This window comes from Citrus sinensis, chromosome 1 (assembly GCF_022201045.2).
Source record: "Citrus sinensis cultivar Valencia sweet orange chromosome 1, DVS_A1.0, whole genome shotgun sequence".
Lineage (NCBI taxonomy): Eukaryota > Viridiplantae > Streptophyta > Magnoliopsida > Sapindales > Rutaceae > Citrus > Citrus sinensis.
The window spans coordinates 2,858,275-2,884,969 of NC_068556.1; the positions used below are offsets into that span (position 1 = coordinate 2,858,275).

General features: G+C 35.9%; 6 protein-coding genes across 7 annotated transcripts; 4 read left to right on the forward strand and 2 right to left on the reverse strand.

Moving 5' to 3' along the window:
- Positions 1–666: 666 nt before the first annotated feature.
- On the forward strand, positions 667–2,004 carry LOC102617479 (60S ribosomal protein L37-3). The gene is made up of 4 exons (XM_006476083.4): positions 667–830; positions 946–1,081; positions 1,632–1,733; positions 1,827–2,004. Exons 1-4 carry the CDS (start codon positions 828–830, stop codon positions 1,871–1,873), a joined length of 288 nt encoding a protein of 95 aa, XP_006476146.1. The 5' UTR covers positions 667–827; the 3' UTR covers positions 1,874–2,004.
- Positions 2,005–2,522: 518 nt separating this feature from the next.
- Positions 2,523–5,448, reverse strand: LOC102617760 (GTP-binding protein At2g22870). Of its 2 annotated transcripts, none has more exons than XM_006476084.4 (5): positions 4,852–5,448; positions 4,269–4,338; positions 3,383–3,545; positions 2,892–3,136; positions 2,523–2,757 (listed from the first exon to the last, which is right to left on the reverse strand). In XM_006476084.4, exons 1-4 carry the CDS (start codon positions 5,324–5,326, stop codon positions 2,918–2,920), a joined length of 927 nt encoding a protein of 308 aa, XP_006476147.1. In that variant the 5' UTR covers positions 5,327–5,448; the 3' UTR covers positions 2,523–2,757; positions 2,892–2,917. The 2 variants fall into 2 exon arrangements, with proteins under 2 accessions (XP_006476147.1, XP_006476148.1); XM_006476085.4 differs by having other exon boundaries at positions 2,523–2,798.
- Positions 5,449–6,104: 656 nt separating this feature from the next.
- On the forward strand, positions 6,105–12,937 carry LOC102616976 (beta-adaptin-like protein A). Its single transcript, XM_006476081.3, has 11 exons — positions 6,105–6,302; positions 6,611–7,127; positions 7,669–7,793; positions 8,388–8,586; positions 8,977–9,205; positions 9,323–9,489; positions 9,663–9,872; positions 10,540–10,650; positions 10,773–10,949; positions 11,137–11,583; positions 12,122–12,937. Exons 1-11 carry the CDS (start codon positions 6,250–6,252, stop codon positions 12,407–12,409), a joined length of 2,523 nt encoding a protein of 840 aa, XP_006476144.1. The 5' UTR covers positions 6,105–6,249; the 3' UTR covers positions 12,410–12,937.
- A 1,334-nt stretch (positions 12,938–14,271) lies between these two features.
- LOC102616387 (pentatricopeptide repeat-containing protein At3g53700, chloroplastic-like) lies at positions 14,272–15,993 on the forward strand. The gene is made up of 2 exons (XM_006476080.4): positions 14,272–14,604; positions 14,850–15,993. Exons 1-2 carry the CDS (start codon positions 14,332–14,334, stop codon positions 15,846–15,848), a joined length of 1,272 nt encoding a protein of 423 aa, XP_006476143.1. The 5' UTR covers positions 14,272–14,331; the 3' UTR covers positions 15,849–15,993.
- A 3,573-nt stretch (positions 15,994–19,566) lies between these two features.
- Positions 19,567–20,148, forward strand: LOC107176741 (uncharacterized). Its single transcript, XM_015529635.1, has one exon. It carries the CDS (start codon positions 19,567–19,569, stop codon positions 20,146–20,148), a length of 582 nt encoding a protein of 193 aa, XP_015385121.1.
- Positions 20,149–23,663: 3,515 nt separating this feature from the next.
- On the reverse strand, positions 23,664–26,027 carry LOC102615800 (protein sym-1-like). The gene is made up of 3 exons (XM_006476078.4): positions 25,733–26,027; positions 24,914–25,032; positions 23,664–24,471 (listed from the first exon to the last, which is right to left on the reverse strand). The coding sequence occupies exons 1-3, from the start codon at positions 25,880–25,882 to the stop codon at positions 24,063–24,065; spliced, it is 678 nt and encodes a 225-aa protein (XP_006476141.1). The 5' UTR covers positions 25,883–26,027; the 3' UTR covers positions 23,664–24,062.
- Positions 26,028–26,695: the final 668 nt, after the last annotated feature.

A 26,695-nucleotide genomic window follows, 5' to 3' on the forward strand; every position in this document is an offset into this window, starting at 1 on the left:
AACCTAAAATTATTTTTTTCATCTTTGGGTAATCATAAATATTAAATAGATCCCGTGTTTTATGCAATAGGCTTTTGTTATTCGTTACTTCATTAATCAAATTCGTATAACTCAAATATGTTTTAGCTATCTTATTTGAATCATCATATTATTTTTATGGGAAATTATCATTTGTATGCCCTATAAAAAATATTACAACACTTTGAGGGTGTGTCAATCGTCCACTCTAAGTTGACAAAATGTATTTGTCGTCCACCAAACCGTTACTTGCCGTTTAAATATGATAACACCAGAGGGGTGATTTAGTCTTTTTATATGATACAAATGATAATTTAAGAGTATACAAGTAATAATAAAAGAATTTAAGGATATACACATGATACTTTTCAAGGGTAAAATCGTCAATTCGCTATAATTCCGTTAACTTTCAAACGGCAGCTAACGGTTTGGTGATTGACATATAGTTTTTATTAATTTAGAGTAGATGATTGATACACCCTCAAAGTATTATAATATTTTTTATAACAGAATATCTATAGGGTATATGAATGATAATTTTCTTATTTTTATTAACAAGATATTTAGTTTAGAAAATACTAAGTGAACCCCGAGAAAGAGAGCCCGCCTGGGTAACCATTTCTAACTGGCCCTAGGCCAAACCCGAATAACCAACCCAATCTGACCCAACAGGATCCAAAGAAAAACCCTAACTCAGATCTTCAATATAAGAACACCCAAACGAAATTACAATAAAAGCTTCCCAGGCCAGCAGATTAGGGTCTAGGAATTTTTATTTTTTTTAATTTGTTTCCGCAACCGAAGAAGAAATGGTACTTTTCTCTATTATCTCTTCTGTTAAGTTAATATGTATTTGTATGTGCGTAGGTAGTAATTGTGGGAAATATAATGTAAATTGATGAGTTGGTTTTTGATTTGAGTGAAAAGGGGAAAGGAACCGGAAGCTTTGGTAAGAGAAGGAACAAGACTCACACACTGTGCGTGAGATGCGGTCGCAGGAGTTTCCACATCCAGAAGAGCCGATGCAGCGCTTGCGCTTATCCCGCTGCCCGTGTTAGAAAATGTACGTTTCATTTATTGTTGTTTAGTTTTTTAGTTGCTGTGGAATTGAGAACAGTTAAAAACTAATTTAAATTATGTTCTTATATCTTCATTTAATTTTTGGTAATCTATAATTAAAGGGCTGTGGCTATGGTATTTGCTGAGAAAGTGTAGGGAAAAACTAGTGTGTAATGTCATTGCCGCATATTACCTGTAACCCGAATGGAACTTAATTGTAATTAACTTTGATGATCAGGGGAGGCTAAGCACTAGGGAAAGACTAATTTCTCACATTCTCAATCATTTTGTTGTTTTCTACCTTGTTGTATGTGTAGACCATGAACTTTTCAGCTATCTTTAGAGATTTTAGCATTCCCGTTTTGGAATTATATTTGCTGGAATCAATTCATTGAGTTTATATGCTAACCAAAGATTGCCGTGGTTGGTAATATTTCCTTTGTTATGCGACAGTCCTGTCTTTGAGCAAATTGTATATGCATTAGCATGATCTGTTATTTGGGCGTGTCTGATATTAGGATGAATACTTTTCTTGTTTTTAATTTAATTTTCAGATAACTGGAGTGTGAAGGCCATCCGCCGAAAGACCACTGGAACCGGACGCATGAGGTACCTTCGTCATGTGCCACGCAGGTTCAAGAGTAACTTCAGAGAAGGTAACTTGATATTGTATTGGATTTTGCCATTCAGTTTTTGAGTGTCCTTTTGTTTTGAATTGGCGATGATGTGTTGTTTTTGTGTTGCGTTAGGTACTGAAGCAGCTCCAAGGAAGAAGAATGTGGCTGCATCTTCTTAAGCTTATGAAGGAAATGATAGTCTGTTTTATCTTGTTATTTGTATGTTTGCAAACAAGAATTTTGGTTCACAAAGTGTTACTTATTATCATTCGCAAGTTTTAAATATTGGAGAGTTATTATTTTTACTGAATTCATTTTTTAATCCTCTCTTTTATTATTCTAAGGTAAATCAATATCATAGATCCTTGTTTTTGATTTGTTAAGAGTTTCCAGCCTTGAATATGTAAATGACACATCTATTTGTCGGGTCTCTCCATAACACCGAGTCCCTTTTTCTTCAATAGCAAAGGAAAGGAAAAGTGAAGTCAGACGAAAATAAATGGTTTTTAGTTAACGGTGTTGGTGGTTTATGTTGCCCAAGACTTGAGAGCTCTTGAATGGCAAGGCCTATTGCTCAAGACAATGCTTAGTTAAGTCAATCTATGCAATGGACCTTGAGAAATGAGAGGGAGTATTGTTAACTTGCAAGGTTTTGCTGTTAAGCAGATTTAAATATACACAGGCTGACGGTTTAGTAATGTTTATGTCTCCCAGATTCTTAGGCCTCGTTAGAAGTCATTTATGCAGATTCGATTCTTCATTCAGTTCCTCCAATTAGAATACTACAAGAACACGATAGCAAACCAAGGGGCAGTAACACTGAGCTGCTGATTGAAGAAATCCTGAATTAAAAAGCAAGTATCCGACGGTCTCATTTGATTCTATACTTCAGAGCACAGAAAGCATAAAAACTGAGGTCATGCAGCACCCACCTACACCCTTTTCGATTACAAATGGTTACATTTGGAGGTGGTGATTCTCATGTAATCAACTGTGGCCGTCATGTTCCGCCTTGTGGTTTCCCTTCTTTGACTAAGGCAAGGAGTTGAAATCTTTTCAAGTCCTAAAAAATTATACACAATCTCAACTTGATTATTTAGTTTCCTGCAAAGGGCAGGAGGGAATAAAATGCCAGAAACTGAAAGTTAGATAAAGTATTGTCAGCCAGAGGCGGCAAGAAAAGATAACCAAACCTACCAGAAGATCGACTGTGCATACTTTCCTCAGTGTTTGAGCCAGTAGTTCCGAAGCTGAGCCATGTGCAGTAGTATCTCATCACGACCTTGATTGGTAACACTGCTGGTCATTATCCACGGTGGAGCTGTCTGAAAGAAGCCTTGTATCAGCTCTTGAAAATCGTTCAGATTTTCTTCTGGTCTTTTGCCTCCATTCTTTTTCTTCTTCCGCTTGTCGCATTTGGTGAAGACTAATGTCATTGGAATCTGGGAAAAATTAAAAAAGAAAACATATTAAGGTTCATACGCATTCCCTGAAGATACAGTTTAAGCATTAATGGGCACCATGACTTTAGACATTTCTCTTCACCCTCCCCTCTCTTTTGCTAAAAGAGGATAAATATATATCAGGAAAAAAGAACCTATTCCCACTTGTTACAGAAGCCGTTCTGGAATACCACAAGTTTAACAACTACATAATCATCAGCAGGTTGATTGAAGAAAACATTTTACCTGATTCTGTCCCAGCCAACTAGCATATTCAAGATCAATAGGTTTTGCAGGAATGCTAGCATCTATGAGAAGGAACACTGAGACCAAAGTTGAGCGATTAAGGAAATAGTCTTTAGTGAATTTGTCCCAGTCGGTTCGAAGTTCCCGAGGAGCAGCTGCATACCTGATGCGGAAATGCAATAAAATCGAAAATGCACTCAACTATTTCATTGGAAAATAGAAGTGAAGTTCCAGAAAAGCTAGTTTCAGCTATACTGACTTTGGGATGAGCCTGTCCATTCCCTAGTGAACTTAAACAAATATATGTGTAATAACCCTGCTATTGCTATTGATGGTGCAAGAAAGTGAGCAACAACAAAGGATAAGATGCAGCAAGTCATAAGCATACATTATAGAGAGAGAGAGAGCTCGATTTTCTATTGTTCTTGAAAAACATGCAGAAACATAAACACATTAAACTACCATGCTTCTTGCAAGTTGAGATATCATTGGAAAGCAAAAAAATCCAGCAAGTGGGAGAGAGAGGGGGCTAGATTTGGTGTAGTTTTTTGACAAATGAATGTGTGTGTAGGCATAAACACATAACAATCAAAAGTGCTTATAGAATCCAAAGTTATAATATTGTTGAAAAACAAGATAAGTCCAACTAGATTGATGAATTTGATAAAAGAACCTAAAATGATAAAAATCAATATCCACATCAGAAACTGATTTTGTTGCAAGAAATTAGAAAACAATGAACAGACAGTAATTTATAGTCTCCCGGTGTTTCATAACTAGAAAATAAGATTTTGAACTAAGTAACAGCACAAGCACAAGCAGAAAGAAACCAATTAATCCTAGCTCAAAATAAATGATGCAACCATAAAAAGTTTATAAATCATACCCATATCCAGGCAAATCCACCAAGTACCAACTATCATTTATCCGAAAATGATTGATGCATTGTGTTTTCCCTACAAAACAATGAAGGAAAAGGATGTTCAATTGAAGGTCTACCAACGGACTTAAAAAGCAGAACTGTAATTTAGATACTCCAATATCAGCGAAAGAGCAACAAAATTCAAATTAATTTTCACAACAGAGATAAGATTTTAGGAACACAAGCAATATTCCAGCAGTTTACGATTCTTGGCCTGAATTTTAAAGGCAGGTTAATGCATTTAAGGGTAATTGGTATAAATCGTATAAGTCTTAACATTTAATGCATACAACCAAGAACACAAATAGATGCTGAATCATCTGCTTCAAAGATTGCAGTCATCAACGGTATGATTGACACACAAAAGTCAGCTGGGAATTGTAACAATTTGATTAGCACTTGAAAGCACTAACTTTGGCCAAGGGGTTGAATTACTAATAACCATTACTTATCAAATGCATCCACTGTACTAAAATACTGCATATGGAGACCAGAACATTACTTGCAACAAATGTAGTGAAGCAATGAAAAATAATAAGATTGATACCAGGTGTCTTAGATGTGAGAGCAAGCTTCTTCCTTCTAACAAGTGAATTAAGAAGCGAAGATTTGCCAACATTAGACCTGCCCACCAGCGCAAATTCAGGCAACCCATCAGAGGGGCAATCCTCAGTCCTAACACTACTCTTCACGAACTCAGCTTGTGCAACTTGAGCATCCCTTGCGTACTTACTCAACACTATGTTCGAACCCTTCAATATTCTCGTACTCAACGACGAATCATCGATTGAGACCTCTGTTTCCGGCGGGACAAATAGCTTTTCGAGTGATATTGCCACGTGGGGTTCTGGTTCTGGTTCTACCGCGTGGGATATGGGTATCGGTTCGGTTGTGGAGAGTGTGGATTTGAGCGCTGAGAAGTTGAGCCTGTGTTTTGGTAAGAGGGTGAAGTGTGAGCGGAGAGACAGGGGTGGCTTTACGAATATTGAAAAGTTGAGTCTTGGAAGCTGAGAAAAAAGCATTTTTCTGTGTGTGCGGTTTTCGATTACAAGAGATTTTGAGTGGCCATGTCTTCGCTGCTGCTGTGCTGTGACGAATGGGGAAAGACAGGATTGATTTTTTTTTTTTTTCTAAGAACGTACCCTTTTTTTTTTCACTGTTCAAAGTATCTTTAATATCTCTATTTTAGGATAATAACATATGGATACTTACATTTGTAAATTTTCTGAAATAGGGCATAGGTTTTCCATTTGTATAATTATAACCTCCAAATTTGTCCCAATAAACAATAAAACTCTTACTTTTCTTGAACAACAAATGGTTAAATTTCAGCTTTTCTAAAAATAACTATTTAAACTTCTTCCATCACTAGAAAAATTTACTCACTTAGATCGATATAAAGATAATATAATATATTAATTTAAATAGATTTTATAATTCATTAATCTTCGCTTAAATAGAGAGAATTCACTAATAAAAAAAATATAAATCTTCATTATTAAAACTTTTGATGTGTCCCCATAATGACTGTTTATTGATGAATTATGATGCGTTCCTATTTTTTTAGTGTTCCTATTTCTTTCATTTGAGTTACCTAGGTTCAGGACCCATTTGATGTAAATTTAAAAATATTATAGTTCTTGAGACAAATCAATAGTCTAAGAACCTAAAGGTTATTACTCTTTCTTACTCGCTTAAATTCAACCCGGCCTTCTCCAACTGACCAGTCGCGTTGAGCCATCTCAGCACCACATTGTGGTTTCAAGTGGTACCGACCGTAACGTTATCATTCATCTGAACTTTCTCAGATTCACAGACAAATACCAATACTTTTTGTTTTCATGTGGTCGCTTCTTTGTCGTCGGCTGATCTCTCTAAAACCCTTGTTCGATCTCACTGTAAAATACCGTAAATTTAGCAACAGAATCTTCAATCCAGATCAGCCATGGCTCCTCCTGCTCAGGCACACCGATCTCCGTCACCGTCTCAACCGTCCGGGTAACTCTATCTTCTCCCATAACCTCAAATAATAGCCAAATAATTTTTTTTTCTTCAAAGAAAAACATCCTTAATCAAGTTGAATGCTAGGGCAGCTCTAAATCTAGTTGAATTTATTTTTTCAAATAATTATAGATAAGGGAATATCATGCTCAATTGAAGTACATTTTAGTATTAATCAGTGTTTATTACTTAAATTTTTTGATTTTGATATCAGCCATGTCGTTCTGATGTTAATGTGTATCTGTAATATGTCGTTTTGGTTTTGGTTGTGTCTGCATGCGCTAATTGGACCCGTTGATTTACAGAAAAGGAGAAGTTTCGGATTTGAAATCACAGCTCCGACAGCTTGCTGGCAGTAGAGCTCCGGGAATTGATGATTCAAAGCGAGAGCTTTTCAAGAAGGTGATCTCATATATGACAATTGGCATTGACGTATCGGCGGTATTTGGTGAGATGGTGATGTGTTCGGCTACTTCAGATATTGTTCTGAAGAAAATGTGTTATCTCTATGTTGGTAATTACGCAAAAGTCAATCCTGATCTTGCGCTTTTGACGATCAATTTTCTTCAAAGAGATTGCAAGGACGAGGATCCAATGATCAGGGGGCTTGCATTGAGGAGTTTGTGTTCACTACGAGTGGCGAACCTTGTGGAGTATTTGGTGGGTCCTTTGGGATTGGGGTTGAAGGATAATAATAGTTATGTGAGGACAGTGGCTGTCATTGGGGTTTTGAAATTGTATCATATATCAGCTCCAACTTGTATTGATGCAGATTTTCCTCCAACACTAAAGCATTTGATGCTTAATGACCCCGATCCTCAGGTGTGAGCAATTTGATTTCTTTATGTGAAGGCTTAATGCTATGGTTGATTGTTTCATCTCTAATTTGCATATTTCTGATGAGAATTAATGGATTTAAACAGATAGTGCTTGAATTAAGTTTGTGATATTTGTTAACTAAGATAAAGTATCTTTAAGCACACGTTAATGAAAAATAAAATCTAAACTAATCCAATTCCCATCAACTAAAAGAAGCAACGTGTAAAATAAGGCTGAGTGTGAGCTGCAACATCCATTCCCATGGTTGTTTGCCCTGAACTTAGTTGAGGGTGGAGGGAGATGTGAACTGAACAGTAATTGGTATTGTAGTTCATCTGCAAAAACATAAATTTATTCGTTCCAGATTCAAAATTCAATTCTTCAAATATCACTTGACATACATATGATCTGTTATGCTATTACCTTTTGGATACTACTCCCATCACCTCATAAAGCATGATTGCATTGCAATTAAACCAAATTGGACACAACAGGTGATACTGGAAATGTTTATTAGTTGATTCACATTTTATTATTTCATCAGGTTGTTGCAAACTGTTTGTCTGCCCTACAAGAGATTTGGAGCTTAGAAGCAAGCACCTCTGAGGAAGCTTCCAGAGAGAGAGAAGCTTTGATCAGCAAGCCAGTTATATACTACCTTTTGAATCGGTATGCTATATAAGTTTAGTTCAGAATGTTATGTTTTGAGATAATTTTTCAGTTATAGAAATAACTGTAGTAGAGTCATATGAGGTAAATATTTTGTCGTTTTCTTTTTAAGTTAGTTCTATGCTTGAGACTTGGACAAGAATTAATTATATGTAGCAAAATGGTTTTTTTTGTCACCCCTAGCGTCTTGAAACTTGAAGTGCATGCTTGGTATGGCTTATCTAAAAGCCAAAAATGTTTATCTAATCCCAAAGCTCTTTTCAAAATTTATTATAGGACTTGTAAGCACTTATGGAATTTTAGATAGTTGCTCTAGTTCGGCTTCCCTAAGTCTGGAAATTTATCCTCTTAACAAATATGATTGTCATGATGTTTAAGTAAAATCAATTTGATTAAACTTTGAATTGATTTTCCTTCTTGATGGATGTGCAGGAAATCAATATTGTGAAGCATTATTATGACCTTTTTGGAACGTATAATGTGGTGGTTTTTAATGCATCAAAATCTTGTTAGAGCTTTTAAAAGTATTATCAGTGCTTACATGTTGTTCTGTGAAAGCAATTTCTCAGTTTTATGTCATTTCTTTCTTTGCAGGATTAAGGAATTCAGTGAATGGGCTCAATGTCTTGTGCTTGAGTTGGTTGCTAAATATGTACCGTTAGACAGCAATGAGATATTTGACATCATGAATCTCCTTGAAGATAGACTTCAACATGCAAATGGTGCTGTTGTTTTAGCCACCATCAAAGTTTTTCTTCATTTGACCTTATCCATGACCGATGTTCATCAGCAGGTGCTTGTTTATGCTTTTCCCTCAAATTTTGGTTATACACACATACACAGACAATCGCAAATTCTTGTACACAACCTTTGATCCGCCATTTTAGTTGAACATTAGTTTAGTTTGCACGTACTTTCTTCATCCTAGCTAACTTTGCTCGTCATTGTTAATGAGGCACTCGTTCTTGTTAATCTGGAAGGCTGTCATAATTTAGCCTCTGAAATTGTGATTTATTAATCTAGTCATTATCTTAGAACATGATGTCAGGACAAGTAAGCTTGAGTCTAACATGATCATGCTTTGCACTTATGTTAATCATGTTTGCTCCCTGTTATCTTAGATTGATCTTATGTCAAATCATATTTATGTGAGTGGCATTTTACTTGTTCAAACTCTCTTCAGGTTTACGAACGCATCAAAGCTCCTTTGCTAACCTTAGTGAGTTCTGGAAGTCCGGAGCAATCTTATGCAGTTTTAAGCCACCTGCATATTTTGGTGATGCGTGCACCCTTTATATTTGCCTCAGACTACAAACACTTTTATTGCCAGTATAATGAACCTTCTTATGTCAAGAAGCTGAAGCTTGAAATGTTGACTGCAGTTGCAAATGAGAGCAATACATATGAAATTGGTAAGCAAACATATATTTGTTTAATCTTTTAGGCTTCTTTAGGGAAAAGTTGGCATGGAAACTTGACATTCTTCCTTCAATAATGGCAAATTCATTATTTGATTGGGCGAATCTCAGTAACGGAATTATGCGAATATGCTGCGAATGTCGATATCCCCATTGCAAGAGAGTCTATTAGGGCTGTTGGAAAAATAGCTCTGCAGCAGTATGATGTGAATGCTATTGTTGATAGGCTTCTTCAGTTTCTGGAAATGGAAAAGGACTATGTGACTGCTGAAGCTCTGGTAGATAATTATTTTTGTTCCATATTTTTCTTTTCTTTTCTTTTTTACATCATATTTTCCATTTCTTATACATGCTTAAATAGTATGGCTAGTTTAAAAAAATAAATAAATAGTATGGTTAAGTACTATCTATTATCAACCATATTGATACAAGTTTCATGCATTCTGTGCAGGTGCTTGTAAAAGATTTACTTAGAAAATATCCACAGTGGAGTCATGATTGCATTGCAGTTGTTGGGAGTATCAGCAGCCAAAATGTTCAGGAACCCAAGGCGAAGGCAGCTCTTATATGGATGTTGGGGGAATATTCTCAGGATATGCAAGATGCTCCTTACATTTTAGAAAGTTTAACCGAAAATTGGGAAGAAGAGCCTTCAGCAGAGGTAATAACATTACAGTATGCAAGATGCAAGACCCCTTTCTTAAATGTTGGTTTTGACTTAAATTGGTTAGTTTATTTTAGGGGCTTTCATTTCTTTGTCAAGAGGTTGTAGCTTCCCCCTGAACCCACCCCACTTTCTCTCTTTTTAATGAAAAATTAGGCATACAGTAAATAAAGGGGACAATCTATTGTACTTGTGGCTAAATTGGCTCCTATGCTTAGGTTTAGTCTATTTTCTATTTGTTAGTCATATCCTTCCTTGCATCTCAATCCATTTTCACTTTCATCCTACAAAGTCAATATGTTTCAGTTTTGTATGTTTTTAGTAGTCAAGAATGTGTTGTATACTTTTGAAGCCAATTTACTTAATGCTAAGGGCAATTTTCATTGGTTATTGGTCTTGCATCTACAGAGGCTGCTGAGTTTTGCTCTTTTTGTTGCTCCTCTATGATTCTGTAGGGGTGCTTGAACAGCGAACAGTTTCCCTACCATAGGCCTGCATTCTTTGATAACTGAAAAATGAAAAAGAGATTCCATCTTTAATCAGAATTGTCTTAGTATGAATATACTAAAAAGATAAGACTAAAATTTTGCTGCTCTGTTGGAAGTTGAATTTAACATCAGCATTATTGGCTAATATATACATTATTTATATGTTAATTGGACAGGTTCGTTTACATCTTCTCACGGCTGTAATGAAGTGTTTTTTCAAGAGGCCACCTGAGACTCAGAAAGTCTTGGGAGCTGCTTTGGCTGCTGGTCTGGCTGATTTTCACCAGGTGGTTTTTTACGGGTTTTTTCCCCCTTTTTCTTTTCCTCAAGTTGTTAAACATTAAATTAGCTTATTCAAGTAATTGAAGGTGCTTGTGTGAGAAATATCTATTAAACTAGTTGACTGCAGGATGTTCATGATAGGGCCTTATTCTACCATAGGCTTTTGCAATATAATGTATCTGTAGCAGAGCGAGTTGTGAACCCTCCAAAGCAAGCTGTTTCAGTCTTTGCTGATACTCAGAGCAGTGAAATCAAAGATCGCATATTTGATGAATTTAACAGTCTATCTGTTGTGTACCAGAAGGTAACTACAATGTCTAAAATTGGATTCCACCATTAATGATTTAATGAGTTAAATTAGCTCAATGATTATTTGAAGGCTTGATACTGGTCTTAAAATTTTCTCATTTTGAAATGGGTATTCTCTAGTAACTGTATATTTTCTAGTGGCCATATTTGGGTTGTTTACTGATACTGGTATGCAATTGCAGCCGTCTTACATGTTCACAGATAAGGACTATCGTGGTCCATTTGAGTTTTCGGATGAGTTGGGAAATTTATCTATTGCAGCTGAATCAGCAGATAATGTTGTTCCAGCTCAGGGAGTTGAGGCAAATGACAAGGATCTGCTTTTAAGTACCTCAGAGAAGGAAGAAATCAGGGGTGCCACATTTAATGTCTCTGGATATAGTGCTCCTTTATATGATAGTTCAGCTGCAAGCGTGCAATCAGAATTGGCAATCATAAGCTCCACATCAGCAGGCAGTGCTCCTTCATCTAGTCTAGCCATTGATGATCTTCTTGGTCTAGGTCTATCAGCAGCTCCTGCACCTGAACCTGCTTCGGTACCTCCTTCATTGAAGCTTAATTCCAAAGCTATTCTGGATCCAGGCACTTTCCAGCAGAAATGGCGTCAGTTGCCAATATCTTTGTCACAGGTTTATTTGCCTTTTTTGACATTAATTTTATTTTAATAAATGGCGAACCTTTTTATCACTTATGCCCAGCTCTTTTTCCTAGTTCTTTTTAGTTTATTTTGAAATTGGCTTTTGTAGTAGCAGGAGTCTTCTTTTTGGTATATTTTTAGCCTACAACACCATTTGACAGACTCTGATTTGTAGTTTGTTCATTTCTCACTAATGCTTATTAAAAGCTGTAATCATTTAAAAGAAGCATGAATTAATTCCATTACCCCTGTTTTCGAACTTTTGGTGAGAAGCTGTAGGTAAACTACACCCTTCAAACACAAAATCCTTATCATTCTCTAGTCTGTGTGAGCAGAAGGAATGCTTGTCTTTATGTTCATATTAGGAGTAGGGACCCATTACTGTGATAGTTCCTGTTAATAATGGAGTCCCCCTCGAAACTTATGAGGGAGAGCAGCGTAATTACATTCATATGTACTGTATATAGCGTATTACCAGTAAAAACATTTTAATCGCATTTCTGATAGGTGACATTTTGGCTCTGTTGCAGGAATTTTCTTTAAGCCCTCAAGGAGTTGCAGCATTGACGACACCTCAAGCCCTCCTCTGGCACATGCAAGGCCATTCCATCCACTGCATTGCTTCTGGTGGCCACTCTCCTAACTTCAAGTTCTTCTTCTTTGCACAAAAAGCAGAAGAATCATCAAATTTTCTTGTAGAGTGTATAATCAACACATCATCAGCCAAAGCACAAGTAAAGATTAAAGCCGATGATCAAAGTACATCTCAGGCCTTCTCAGATGTGTTCCAATCAGCCTTGTCCAAGTTCAGTGTGTGATATATTAAGCATCCCTGTGGTGTTGAGTTATTTTCTCACTTCCAAGCATGAGTATAATTCGAGATTTATTTCCCCCATTTGAAAAAAAAATAACGAAATTCCCCTTCTCTGAGGAAGAAAGAAAATTTCAGAAGAAAAGCCGACAAACCAAAATTTTTTGGGTTAGCAGTAGTTAGTGTATCATATGAAAGCGAGAGTTGCTTTTGGTTTTTGGTTCATTGGTATGGTTGTTTTCATAAAACTGCCAAGGGCTGCAACTTGCATTATAAGATCCCACATTGCATGGAATTCTGCAATTGTGAAGCTAGGAATGTATCTTACATTATATGAAACTTTGAAAGAATAGTGAGTGAGTTGTATTTGTATTGGGTAGGGTTGCTTTCTGGATTTTTCACTTTTCAATTCTTATTTTTGCTCTTGGCAGGCATGATTGTATACCGGAAACTCGGAATATTTTGTTTTGTCTTGTGACTACTGTTGATAGTTGATGGCTATAGAGTCAAAATCGAGATTGTTTTACTTATATAAGCTTTTTAGTATCTCAAAAGATAAACGTTGATGCAATCTTATATATTCATCAAACATCAAGTCATCAACGTAGGCATACATTTCTAAAAGATATTTGTAGGACTGGTGGTGGATCTATTTGAAATAAGTTAATATTATTTTAATTAAATAATTTTTTTTTAAAAATAGTAGTTAAAATATTTCTTTTTTTTAATAAAAAATAATAAAATATAAATTGAAGAGAAAAAAATAATTTTATAAAATTGAAGAGAAAGAGTTATTTTTTATTTGAAAAATTTTAATTAGAGTGTTTTTTGAAGTGTTAAATGCTAGTGTGACTCTTTAAATAAGTAATAAAATTTTATTTGAAAAGTTTTTTAGAGATGCTGTAAAATTGAGAAGAGTTCTTGATTTTTTATTAGAAAGTTATCCCCGCATCATATCTAACCATTTTAAAATTTTGATATGTTTTTTGCACTACTTTTGTTTCTAACTTGTATTAAGCAACTGTTTTGATGTTAGGAATTTAAATAGAATGATCATTTTACTCCTTAATGAATTAAAATATCATTTTATTTTTCAAAATTTATAAAAAAAATTATAATTATAAGAATACTTTTGAATTTAATGAAACAAATAAATCTGAAAATAAAAAATGTTAATTTTTATAATTATAATTTTTAAATAATAATTATTGTATTTATAATTTTTTTATTATTCAAAGTTAGTTTAGACTATTATTATTTTGATGATTAATTAAACAATGAAAATTGTTTGATAATTGTGATTGTATGACTGATAAAAAAGGAAAAGAAAAAAATTGAAATGAGTATCACATGTTTTTAGATCAAAAGGACTAAAAAAATCAATAATATTTTATCAATTAATTAAATGGTACACATACACCCAATCTTTTTAATATTTATCAATTAATTAAATGGTAATTAAAAGACCATTTAAAATTTTAAATGGTCTTTTAATTCATTTAGGAGTAAAATTGTTATTTTATTTAAATTATTAGTGTCAAGATGGTTGATTGATATAAGTTTAAAAATACAAATGATATAAAGAACATATTAAAATTTTATGGTGATTAAATATACATGCGACAAAATAGAGATGATGTAAAGATAGTTTTTTTTTCTATTATTTAATTAACTGATTTCTTTTGGTGACTCTTTTTAAATAATAATAATATTAACAAAAATAAGTCTGTTGTTTTATTTCAGAAAAATTTTAATTTTGTTTGTCAAGTTTTACATCATAAAAGACAAAAATTAAAGAATTTTGTGTCTACTGTGCCGGCTACACCATAGAAGGACTTAATTTATTAATAAAATCTGGAGAACGGTGACGTTTAAGACGTTTGGAAGTTCTTAAAACCCAGAGAAGCTTGAAAGGGCGAGAGGACGAAAATGGCATTAGCATGCCGCGTTTTATCTGTAGCAAAGAGTAGCAGGTATCTGCTGATGCCTCTTAGATTTGATCGTTTGCTCTGTAACACTAACACTAACAGTACCAGTGTATCGTCTTCTAATCCCCTGATTTCGCGGTTACTTCAAGTTCCAGTCTCACAAATCAAAACAACGCTTGATTCAGTGGACATCTTTGCCTTCAATAGTTCCCAATTTTCCTGGGATGCCCTCATCACCAGCCTCCAATCTTCGTCTCCTAAAAAAGCTCAATTGGTATTCCCAACCCTTGAGCCTTCCTTTTTCCTTTTTAATTGTTATTATAGTGAAGATAATGAAATTTTTATTTGATTTTTGCTTTCAGTTTAAATTTTTTAGCCAATATCATATTGAACCGAAATAAAAATCTTAAATTATTTCGCTGAAGTTGACTTGTGTTCGAAATTTTATGATTTGAGTCCACTTTTGGGCTAGTAATATTTTATGCTGCTCATATTTGTTCAATTTTTTTGTCTTGTCAGGTTTTAGAATGGAGATTAGATAAAATGCTGAAGGGGAACGAGTCGTGTCTTGATGAATACGCCTGTTTGATAGCTCTCTCTGGGAAGGTTCAGAATGTACCATTTGCTATGCATGTGTTTACTTCGATGGAGGCTCAAGGGATTAAGCCAGATTCTGCTGTTTTCAATTCCCTTATATGTGCTTGCTTGTGCTCAGGTGATGTTGTGACAGCCCTTAGCTTATTTGAGATAATGGTGAGTTCAGAGGAGTATAAACCTAATTCCAAAACTTATGACGCCTTTATATCGGGGTTTTCTAGCTTGGGAAATGTTGATGCTATGAACAAATGGTATGCAGCCAACATTGCTGCTGGGTTTTCTGTGAATGTTCAAACATATGAATCTTTAATTCATGGTTCTCTTAAAGCAAGGGATTTCGACAGTGTTGATAGATTATATGAAGAAATGATGTCATTGGGAATTATTCCCAGTATACCCATATTGGAGAAAGTGCTCGAAGGCCTATGTGCCCGTAGAAAATTAGATCAGGTTAAAAGTTTCTTGAAATTTTTGCTGGGTGGGGGGTGGAAGATCAATGAAAATATGGCTCAGAAACTTGTAAAATGTTATTGTGAACTTGGGAGAGTGGATGAATTGGAGGAGCAACTTGAAACTTTAACGAAGTGTAATCAATCTCCCGAAGTGCTGCTTCACTTTTTTAGTGGGATTATAAGGTTGTACGCATTGTCGGATAGACTAGATGGCGTGGAATACTCTGTGGGGAGGATGGGGAAACAGGGGTTATCATTCAAATCTGCCGAGGATGTTGAGATGGTAATCTGTTCCTATTTCCGGTGTGAAGCATATGATAGACTGGACTTGTTTTTGGATCATATTAAGGGTTCTTATAAGCTCAGAAGAGCGACTTATGATTTTTTGGTTGCTGGATACAGGAGAGCTGGTTTATCTGAAAAGTTGGATTCCGTGATAAATGAAATGAAATTCACAGAATATATGTAGCATGTCTTTGATGGAGAAGCGAGCAAGTTGGCTGTAATCTTCACGATCTTTTGAGTTTTGTCTTCTTAAAAATGGCAGCACTGGCTGAATGTAGACTAAAACATCATTTACTGTTCGGCAATGAAAGTATTAAGTGCTGACACTTTTCTTTTGCGGCCAAGAATTTTACAACTTCGAGAATTGGCAGTTCTGGATATTAAGGTTAAAAGCAAATATTTGAGTAATGTTTTATCACCTGCTGCTGAAGAACTGATACAACAACAGGTCGTCACTCTTGCCGCACAAATACAAGACCCAAATCTATATAAATGTCAATATCTTCCCCCTCAATAACAGTTGAATAATGAATACTGATGAGAATGCATATGAGCAGCAATTTGTAAATAAGATTGCAAGCCAATGAATCAGCAGCATTCATCTAGAAATTTAACTGAACAAGGACCGCAGCTCTAATAAAGTCTCACTGTGTGAAGAATAGTTCATTCAGTAGTCTCATTATGTTTATTCACTCTGAAAGCAATGCGTGTACGAGTAGTTCTCATGATCCCCCATGGCCTTTTTGTTCCATTGAAGGTAGAAAATATATAATCCATTGCTTCCAAGAAGCATCCTCTTGTTGCTCGATCCATGACAGAAGACAGCTATCCGACAGGCAGAAGGTGTTGGAGGAGTTGATACAGCACTGGTTCGTACTGAAAATTTGCAGCTTGAACAAGCGGCCATAGACCTCCTTCCAGTACAAAGGCCGGTAAGAAATCACTTTTTACATCTTCCATAACTTGAGAAGAACTTTTCAGCAGCAAAACTCGTGCAAGGGAAAAAAGTTAGCAAATTCAAAGGTCCAAAGAGGAGCCCATCAATCCCAACTTTAGTAGCAGCAACAAAACGAAGAGAATTCGGTTGCATTAGAAGTCTTTTCCTTATAAATCGGTCCAAACCTTCATGCCTGTAAATCATTAGTAAGAACTGGACTGCTAACGAGAGAGACAGTATTTGACGAAAAGTATGCACGAACTTCTGTTTTGTCCCCTCTTTCTCTTTGATACTCACAGAGATGCTAACAATAAAACATAGAACTAATTTGGCTCCGGAGCTTCACCGCAGCTGATCTCCAAAACTTCTGAAATGTTTAGAATAGCACATAGTCAGCTAATGAGGCTAATAACAAGAGCAGCCTCATCTGCAAGTGAGAAGCCGCCCATTCAAGCCCTTACGAGATAAGCTTCCGGCAACTTTGATGTTATTGACCAAATACCAGTTTAACAACAGGAAATTTTGGTATCTAACCATTCATGAGCCCCATAACTAAATCAGTTACGTGCACCCAAGAAAGTACCACAGTTTACATGATTGAGGCAAAATTGCCATAGTGATATAGGATGGCACGCTCTGTACTATCATCAGCTTCTAGACTGGGGCCTCATTTCACTGAGATAATTCTCCATCTCTCGGGAGAGGAATCCGAAGCTTTCCTCAGGATTCATTAGTTAGAGAAGATTATCAAGTTGTGTACAAAATCTAAGAAGTGAACGGACGAATATAAGAATCACTTACCAGAAGTGCCCAACTGGTCCAACAAATCGAAACCCGAAGCTTGTCCTAGCCACTCGTTTCCACTCGATCATTAGTTCTTGGTTTCCATCCTTCCTGTCCTTAAGAGGATTTGTCATTCTATCAAAGGACCATAAGCTAATTAGCAGTGAAGTGCGAAATCATATAGCAGGAGAACCATGATGTTCAAGAAGATGAAGCATAAACAACTTATGATTCAAAGATATCATATAATACTCTAGAGAAAAGTTTCCTTAAATGTTGTATTAAAAAAAAGAGCTATTCCAGTTAGGAATAGCAATGGGCACCACCCGCAGCGGGTTTGTCATTACCAAACTCAAACCCGCACAAAATTTAAATTACTAAATTCATCCGCAACCTGCAGTGGGTTTTAATTTTTTTAAGAAAACCCACCCGCTGCGAGTATTGACAATTACCAAATCCGTAATGGTATCTGACGGATTTTTTTACGAGTTTGTACATTTAAAATTATAAATGTTTAATATATAAATATACAATAATAACCTCAAATTCCATATAACATACTTAATTTTTAATTTAGCCAATGTAAATGAAAAATTAAAATTTCAATATCAATCCAACACAAATTCTCAAATTTAAGTATAAAATACACAAATCCATTAAAAAAAACCACAAACTAGTATCTAAACATAACAATTATATTTCGTATTATCATTCAACACAAGTTCTGAGAGAAGATCTTCATTTCATTCACCATCATTAGCATCCATCCAACATGATGCCTACAATAATGATTAAAATTAATATTTTCCAAAGAATAATACTTTTTAAATATTAATTAAAAAAATTTATAATATTGAAATAATTCATGCATTAAGTTAAAGAAAAATAGTCCATACAAAAACACTTTGGTTATTTGACACTTTGCATAATTGCATTATTTTGTTTATATAGTTTTTAGATTTAAATATTTTTTCAATTAAAATTAAATTAAAAATATTTAAAAAACATTATGGGTCTAACAGATATCTATGCGGGTGTTCACTGGATATTGGACTAACACCAAACTCACCCGCATTCAAGTGCGAGTTTCAATTTGTAATACCAAATCTACCCACAACCCGCAAAATTATCCACAGTGGGTGGGTTCTGGTAGGCGAATTTGCGGTCACAATTGCCATCCCTAACTAAAACTGGAAATTCCAGTTCTAATTTGAATTCTAAAACCAACATTCCACATAAAATGCCCTGCTTTGACATTTATAACCAATTGCGGTGACTAGAGTAGAAATGCTAAAATATCAAAGATTGATATTTTAACAAATCAAGATATTGTAAACGCCGTTGCTGTTCTTTCAAAAGCATTTACGAATTATCATCACATCAGTCAACCATATTAATATTTCCAAAGTTCATACCATTAATCATTTCTCCAATTCAAAAGAGTTCAACTGTGGCCGCCGGTTGGCTCAACCGGTCAGCGGTAGCACCGTTTGGGTGATACAAATGTTCTAAGGTTCAAATTCCCGCCCATTTGAGAGGGCATGTACTTAATTTCCAATAACAGTATGCTTCAAATATTTAAACCAAAATGGTTCGGTGCACATTTCTTTAAAACGTACTATCATATTTACACTGGTGATCACATCACATGACCACAACTTACTTCAAGCAGTTTTAAAGGTTCTGAAGAATCTTGATTTCTTGAAAAGGGTATCAACTATCAAGAAAGAAATTATTTTACCTGATTTTCAAGATGATTCTGGGCAGCAAAATGAATTATTTTACCTGATTTTCAAGATGATTCTGGGCAGCAAAATGAGTGATTGACGGAGCATCTACATCACAAAGACCCCAAAGCAAACCCGAGCTTATCATTTGTGTCTTCACAGGATGTACGTCCATACAATTATGATGACATTTCCTCAGCTTCAACATTTTATATTTTCTCAATATTATAAACTACAAAGAAGAGAAGAGAGAAGAGAGAAGAGAGAAGAGAAAAAAGAAAAAAAGAAAAAAAGAAAAGAATTGTTGAAGCAGGTGTTATGGGGGGTGTTCTTTTCTTCTGCTTTCTTTTTCTTGTTTTGAGTTTTAACTAATGCATGGCAGGAGTGAGCATCCGAATTAGAAGCTTAATGGGTTTTAGGCGGCTGTTTCAGACTCTGGATTGGTCGATTTAAGCATGGACGGCTATCAATACACATGGGAGAGGTCTCGGGGCACGGTTGACTGGGTGGAGGAGCGTTTGGACAGAGCTTTGGCTTCCAGCGCTTGGATTTCCCTTTTCCCGAAAGCTAGAGTGTTGAGCTTGGAGGCTATGTGTTCAGATCACCTGCCAATTTTTTTGGACCCATTCCCGCAAACTCATTATCCTAGGCTTAAGCGGTTCAGATTTGAGAAAGTTTGGCTTCGTGAGCAGGATTGTGTGGAGGTTGTTACAAAGAGTTGGGAGTTAACTGCTTGGCTTTCAATTCAATCCAAACTTTCTTTTTGTGGGTCTGAGCTTATGCGTTGGGGTAGTCATCTTGCTTGTGATTTTATTAAGTGGCTGGCACCTTGTAAGCAAAAAATGGGGTCTCTTCGGGGGTGTCGAGATCAAACGAGTTTGGCTGAATTTGTGGAAACAAGGAAGCGGTACAATGAATTGTTGCACAACCATGAGGTGTTTTGGAAACAAAGGTCAAAGTCACTATGGTTGAAGGAAGGGGACATGAACTCTCGGTATTTTCATTCCATTGCTTTTACGAGGAACGAAAGAATATGATTAGGCGACTACGGAACAACTCCGGTCAGTGGTGCACTAATTCGGCTGAGGTAAATTCATTACTTGTGGAGTATTTCTCAAATTTGTACCACTCAGAAGGAAATGCTAGTGAGGATATCTTGGCCTGTGTTGCTACTAAGATCACGGCTGAACAAAACCAGGAGTTGCTGGAGCCATTCACGGCTACTGATGTTCGAGATGCGCTCTTTAGTATGCACCCCGATAAATCCCCAGGGCTGGATGGAATGAACCCTGCATTCTTTCAGAAGTTTTGGCACATTGTTGGAGGTGACGTGACTGCTGCGTGCTTGAGCTTCATTGATACATGTGAGTTTTTTGTTGGATTAAATGTTACTGCTATAGCTTGATTCCAAAAAACTCTTAGCCCGAGTATTTAACAGATTTACGACCAATAGCTTTGTCTAATATTCTTTACAAGATTGTGGCTAAGATGTTAGCTAATCGCATTAAGGGTGTTCTTAACTCGATTATTTCTGAAAATCAAAGTGCTTTTGTACCTGGGAGAGCTATTACTGATAACATCCTAATCTTGGCAGAGATTATGCATTATTTAAAGCAGAAGAGGCAAGGGAAGACAGGGATTGCAGCTTTAAAAATTGACATGTCCAAGGCATATGATATGATTGAGTGGAGTTTCTTAAGGACTATGATGTTGAAGTTGGGATTTGCTGAGAGATGGGTTGAGTTAATCCTTTTGTGTGTGTCTACTGTTACTTATAAGGTTCTCTGAGGCAATGAGGAAGTGAGTCATGTTGTCCCTAGTAGGGGTTTGAGGCAGGGAGATCCTTTGTCTCTATATTTGTTCATCATTTGTGCTGAAGGTTTGAGTTCATTACTTCGAAAACACGAAAGGGCAGGTTTGGTTCATGGAGTTCGGGTGGTTAGGGGAGCTCCGATAATGAATCATCTCTTTTTTGCGGATGACTGTTTTTTTTTTTTAAGGCAAATGTACAAGAGGCTCGGATAATAAAACAGTTATTGGCTATCTATGGGGTAGCCTCGGGTCAAGTGGTGAATTATAATAAATCATCGATCTCTTTTAGTGCAAATGGTAGTGTTGCCTCGACTCAGTAAGTGTGCGATATTCTGGAGGTAGCAGTTACAAGCAATCATGGCTCTTACCTTGGCCTGCCATCTTCTATTGGTTAAAACAAGAATGAGGCTTTTCCGCTTCATCTGTGACAAGGTTTGGCGACGTCTACAAGGCTGGAATCAGAAGCTATTATTTAGAGCGGGGAAAGAAATTTTATTGAAAACAGTTGCACAGGCAATGCCTAACTATGCAATGAACTTATATCTTTTTCCTTTGTAGCTTTGTCGAGAGTTGGAGCGCATGATGAATTCATTTTGGTGGGGTAATAATTGAAATGGTAGCAGAGGTATAAATTGGATGCGGTGGGAGAAATTATGTAAACCTAAAGTTTATGGTGGTATTGGCTTTAAGCAGCTACACTATTATAACATTGTGATGCTTGGAAAGCAAGGCTGGAGGCTTCTATCTAATCCCGATAGTTTGGTGGCGCACATTCTTAAAGCTAGATACCACCCGCTGTCCTCTTTTGGTAAAACTACTGTGGGAAGCAATCCTAACTATGCTTGGTGGTCTATTATGGCAGCACATACAGTGATTATCCAAGGTAGCCGCATTCAAATCGGTAATGGACATCAGACCACGATTGGGGGCTCTCTTTGGCTTCCAGATCTAGATCATGGTTATGTTACTACTCCCTTGCCTGATGTTATAGTCGATGCTCCAGTAAACAACCTCATGACACCAGGGCAACGCAACTGGGATTTGGACATGCTGGTTGATATTTTTAATGATAGAGATCAAGCTCTTATTACCCAAATTCCTTTGAGCAGCAGAAGAGATGATGATGCCTGGTACTGGTCTGCTAATTCTAGAGGTTTATTTACTGTTCGTAGTTGTTACAAGATTTTAGCTTATCTATCTGAGCCTCCTTCTAGCAATGTTTGGCAAAAAGTTTGGAAACTTAAAGTCCCTGCTAAAGTTAAGCATTTTATTTGGTGTGCGGTGGTTAATGTCTTGCCCACTGCGGATAATTTACGGCGTTGTCAAGTTGAGGTACCATCTGTCTGTCCCATTTGTAACGCATATGATGAAATTGTTGCCCATTGTCTTGTGAATTGCTCATTTGCTAAATCATGCTGGCTTTTGTCTCCAATTGGATATGTGGGGGGCTGTGAGAATTTTATGGATTGGTTGGAGGGTATCTTTTCCCGCTATAGTAGTGATGATTGTGACCTTGCTGCCATGACTTGTTGGAGTCTTTGGGAGAATAAAAATGCTAAGGTTTGGAAGAATAGAAAAGGGAGGCTATCTAGTGTCCTTAATTTAGCTGGCCAGGTTCTTTTTCAATGGAAATCTGTGAGGAAGCTACAGGTGTTTGATAACAATTCTGTTTCATCTTCTCATGGTGCGGTGTGTTGGCAAAGGCCTTGTGTGTGGTGGTTTAAATGTAATGTTGATGCAACAACCTTCTTGTCTAGTGGCACGATTATGTATGGGGCTGTAATTCAAAATTCTGAGGGTGAATTTGTTACTGCAAGGAGTAATTGGCTTATTAGCAGTTTTGGTGCTCGGGAGGCTGAAGCCATTGGCGTGCGAGAGATACTCAGCTGGCTCAAGGGGTTACCCTTCCTTCATGTTATTATTGAAATGGATAGTTTACAAGTTTTCACTGCTTTAACTATGGATAGTTTTAGTCCTAATGGTTTTGGTCTTCTTATTGATGATTGTAGAGCATTAGCTCAATCCTTAGGAGATGTTACTTTCTCTTTTGTTAGGAGATCTGCGAACTCTGCCGCTCATTCTGTTACTAGGGTGGGAGGTTTTTTGTCAGGTCTGGGAGAGTGGAGGCTTATTCCACCTCCTTCGTTGGTTTCTCAGTTATTGTTTTAATGAAGTTCTTGTTTCCCTAAAAAAAAAAAAAAACTAATGCTTGAATATTAAAACTCATCCTATATTTTCGTAGTTTTTATTTTTTAACTTCTTATTCTTCTAATCTATTTCCGTGATCTTGAGTAGAAAGTAAGGGTAATATCGTCCTTTCATCAACTCAGCCCAATAAGCAACTTGATTGGGTCGGCTGTGGGCCATAGGCTCCGGCGGCTTCAACCATTTTACTATTGGTTAACAATATCTAGGTCCCCTAAGTTCTATAAAATCACTAATAAGCATAATTTGTAATAATATTTTTTACACGGGTTCACACTAAACGATTGTGTTAAAACATATCTATTGAGAATCAATTATTTAGGAATACGAACATTTGAGTTCCAACTTGAACTCAATATCAAATGTCAATCATTTATCGGATGTCCAAAATCAACTTACTCGTGTACTTTAGAAAATCTAGAATTTTTCCGTTTATAAAATTATTCAATTTCTTGTGTTGTAACAAACATAAACAGCCAGGTGCAGGAACCTAACTCCATTCATATGAAACATTTCAGCGAAAAGCTCTGTCTACTGATAGAATTATTGGACAACCTTTTTCTCTGTGCACAAAATCAGCATCCATAATACAACAGCAGCAGCCGCAGCAGTAACAAACATCTGAAAAATCAAGAATCTGTTGCTAAAACCTCAGTAGCATCAAAGTTATGTCGTTGTAAAGAAATTTGTAACAGATTGTCAAAACTGCAACATGCAGCTCCAAGTTCACATCTGAACTTAGCCAATGGCTATATAACAGTAATTTGTTTTCCTGCCAAGAAATCTAAGACCCAAATCTCTGTTAAGGTCAATACCATCCTACTCAGGTATATTTTTCATCTGTATATATTCCCAACTAAAATACCATAAGCACTATGGGCACAGTCAAAAAGCAAAACTTATTAATGAGAGAGCAATATATGAGGAGTGGCCCTCATCCGTCGTGGCCTTTCTTTTCCTTTGAAGGTAGAAAAGATTTAATCCATTGCTTCCAAGGGGCATCCTCTTGTTGCTCAATCCATGACAAAAAACAACTGTCCAACAAGCAAAAGATATTAACATAGAGGAGCTGATATGGCACTGGCACAAACCGAAAATTTGCAACTTGAAGAAGCGGCCATAGACCTCCTTCCAGTATCAAAGCTGGTAAGAAATCCCTTTTCACATCTTCCTTAACTTGAGGAAAGCTCTTTCCAGCAGCAAAACCCATGTAAGAGAAAAAGACTAGCAAATCCAAAGGTCCAAAGAGACCCCCATCAATGGCAACTTTAGTAGCAACAAAACGAGGAGAATTTGGTTGCATTAGAAATCTATTCCTTATAAATCGGTCCAAACCTTCATACCTGTAAAAGATTAGTAAGAACTAAATTATTAATGAGAGAGAGACATATACTATTTGATGAACAAAATGCATGAAATTCTCTTTCTCCCTCCCTCTATTTCTTTGACACTCAGATGTCCACACAATGATGTTAAGAATAAACACTCCAAAGGCCAGAAAATTTGGTCATATGAACAACTCTCAGTGAAACGACAATGCAGCAACTTATTGAACAAACTAGAAATTTCAGAACATAACCATTCATGAACTCCATAATTAAATCAGGCACATCCACCCAAAAGAGTACCACAGTTTACATGATTGGGGAAAAATTGCAAAATTAACTCGCCATCTCTCTCCCAACACAACAATCCAAACTATTTCCCCAATTTATTAGGTAGAGAAAGTTATCAAATTGTTCATAAGACGTAAGCAGTTAACTAACTAATGTAAGAATCACTTACCAGAAGTGCCCAACAGGTCCAACAAACGCAAACCCAAAAAAGCTTGTTTTAGCCACTCGGTTCCAGTTGAGCTTTAGTTCATTGTTTCCATTCCCTGTATCCTCAGTGGATTTTTCATTCTATCAAAGACCATAAACTAATTAACAGTGAATCACTTACAACATCCTAAAAATATATGTAGTAAAGACACATGCATCATCATGAGACATGAAAACTATCATGTTCAAGAAATGAAGCCTAAAGAAAGTATTTGCAAAGCATGAACAACACATAAATTGAAGATATCACATAATACTCTTGCAAAAAAATTCCTAGAATTATATTCAAATAATTAGCCAATCCACTTCTAGTCTGTAACCTAGAACCACCATTCCAGATAAAAATGTCACGGCATTGACACTTTCGACAAATTGCAGTGTCAAAACAGATTCTGCAAACTATACTAGAGATACTAAAGAATTATAAAGAAAGATTGAACCAAAAGTAGCGCTATATGGAATATAAAATCCACACTAATAGGCCATACCTATCAACCCACATAAATAGAAAGATCAAAGATTGTTATCTAACAAAATAGAGATACAGCAAAAACCCTTCTTGCTCTTTTCAAATGCGTTTACGAATTAGGATCACACCCGTCAACCTAATTAACAATTCAACGCTTGATACAACCAATCATGCCTTTGATTCAAAAGGGTTCAATGCAAGAAATTATATAACAGCAGTTTCTTAAGTAATGTAAAATGAAAGCTTCTCAAAAGTAATAAGAATTTTGATTTCTTGAAAAGGGTAACAACTATCAAGAAAGAAATTAATTACCTGATTGTGAAGACGATTCTGGGCAGTAAGGTGAGTGATTGACTGAGCAGCTACATCGCCAAAACCCCAAATCAAACCAGAGCTAACCACTTGTGTCTTCACTGGATGTACGGCCAAACAATTCTGATACCATTTCCACAGCCTCAGCATTTTCTTATTTCTCAGTGGCAAAGAAGAAGAGCAAATAAAGAAACAAAATGGAATGAAGCAAGTGATTATTATTATTATTATGATTTATATTATGGGTCGTTTCTTTTCAGGACTTTCTTGCTGTTTGTTATGTGATTACTGTACTGACCGGCGGTTGAAGTTGAATAAGTGAATATATTAAGCGAATTTTACATTGCTATCCTTAATCCAATCCTTAATTACAGATTTTGTTTTTAGAAATAACTATAAATCTAGGTTTTATATATAAAAAAAAAGTTACCACACTTATAATTTTTATCACAAATGCTACCGTTAAGTGCTTGAGTAAATTATAAATCACTCTGATGTTGAACGGTGGAGGACACCTTATTTTCTTCTCAAAATTGCAAATGTAACTCTTCAAAATACCCGTGTGTTGTAGGAGTGTTTTCTTTGAAATTTTTGAAATTGAATATGGACTTTGATTATGGATTTATGCTTGGACTATTTAATTTATTAATGGTTGTAATGTTATATGTTAATATTAAAAAAATGCTTAATTAAATTAACGAAAAAGCTTCTTAATTAAATAATAATAATAATAATAAGGGTGAGATTAGTAGAACCTAATAAAATACTCATTAAACCTGTTTTTAATATCTTTTTATTATTAGATATAGATTCTCCTTCAAATATAAGTTTGATACACTTACAACTAAATTTAAGTGGATTGCGATACTGATCACTCTCAATTTTATTTTTTTTAAAAAAAAAGAGTTAACCCCCTTGCACTAACAATTTAAGTTCTTTTACAATAAAATCGTTCATACTACT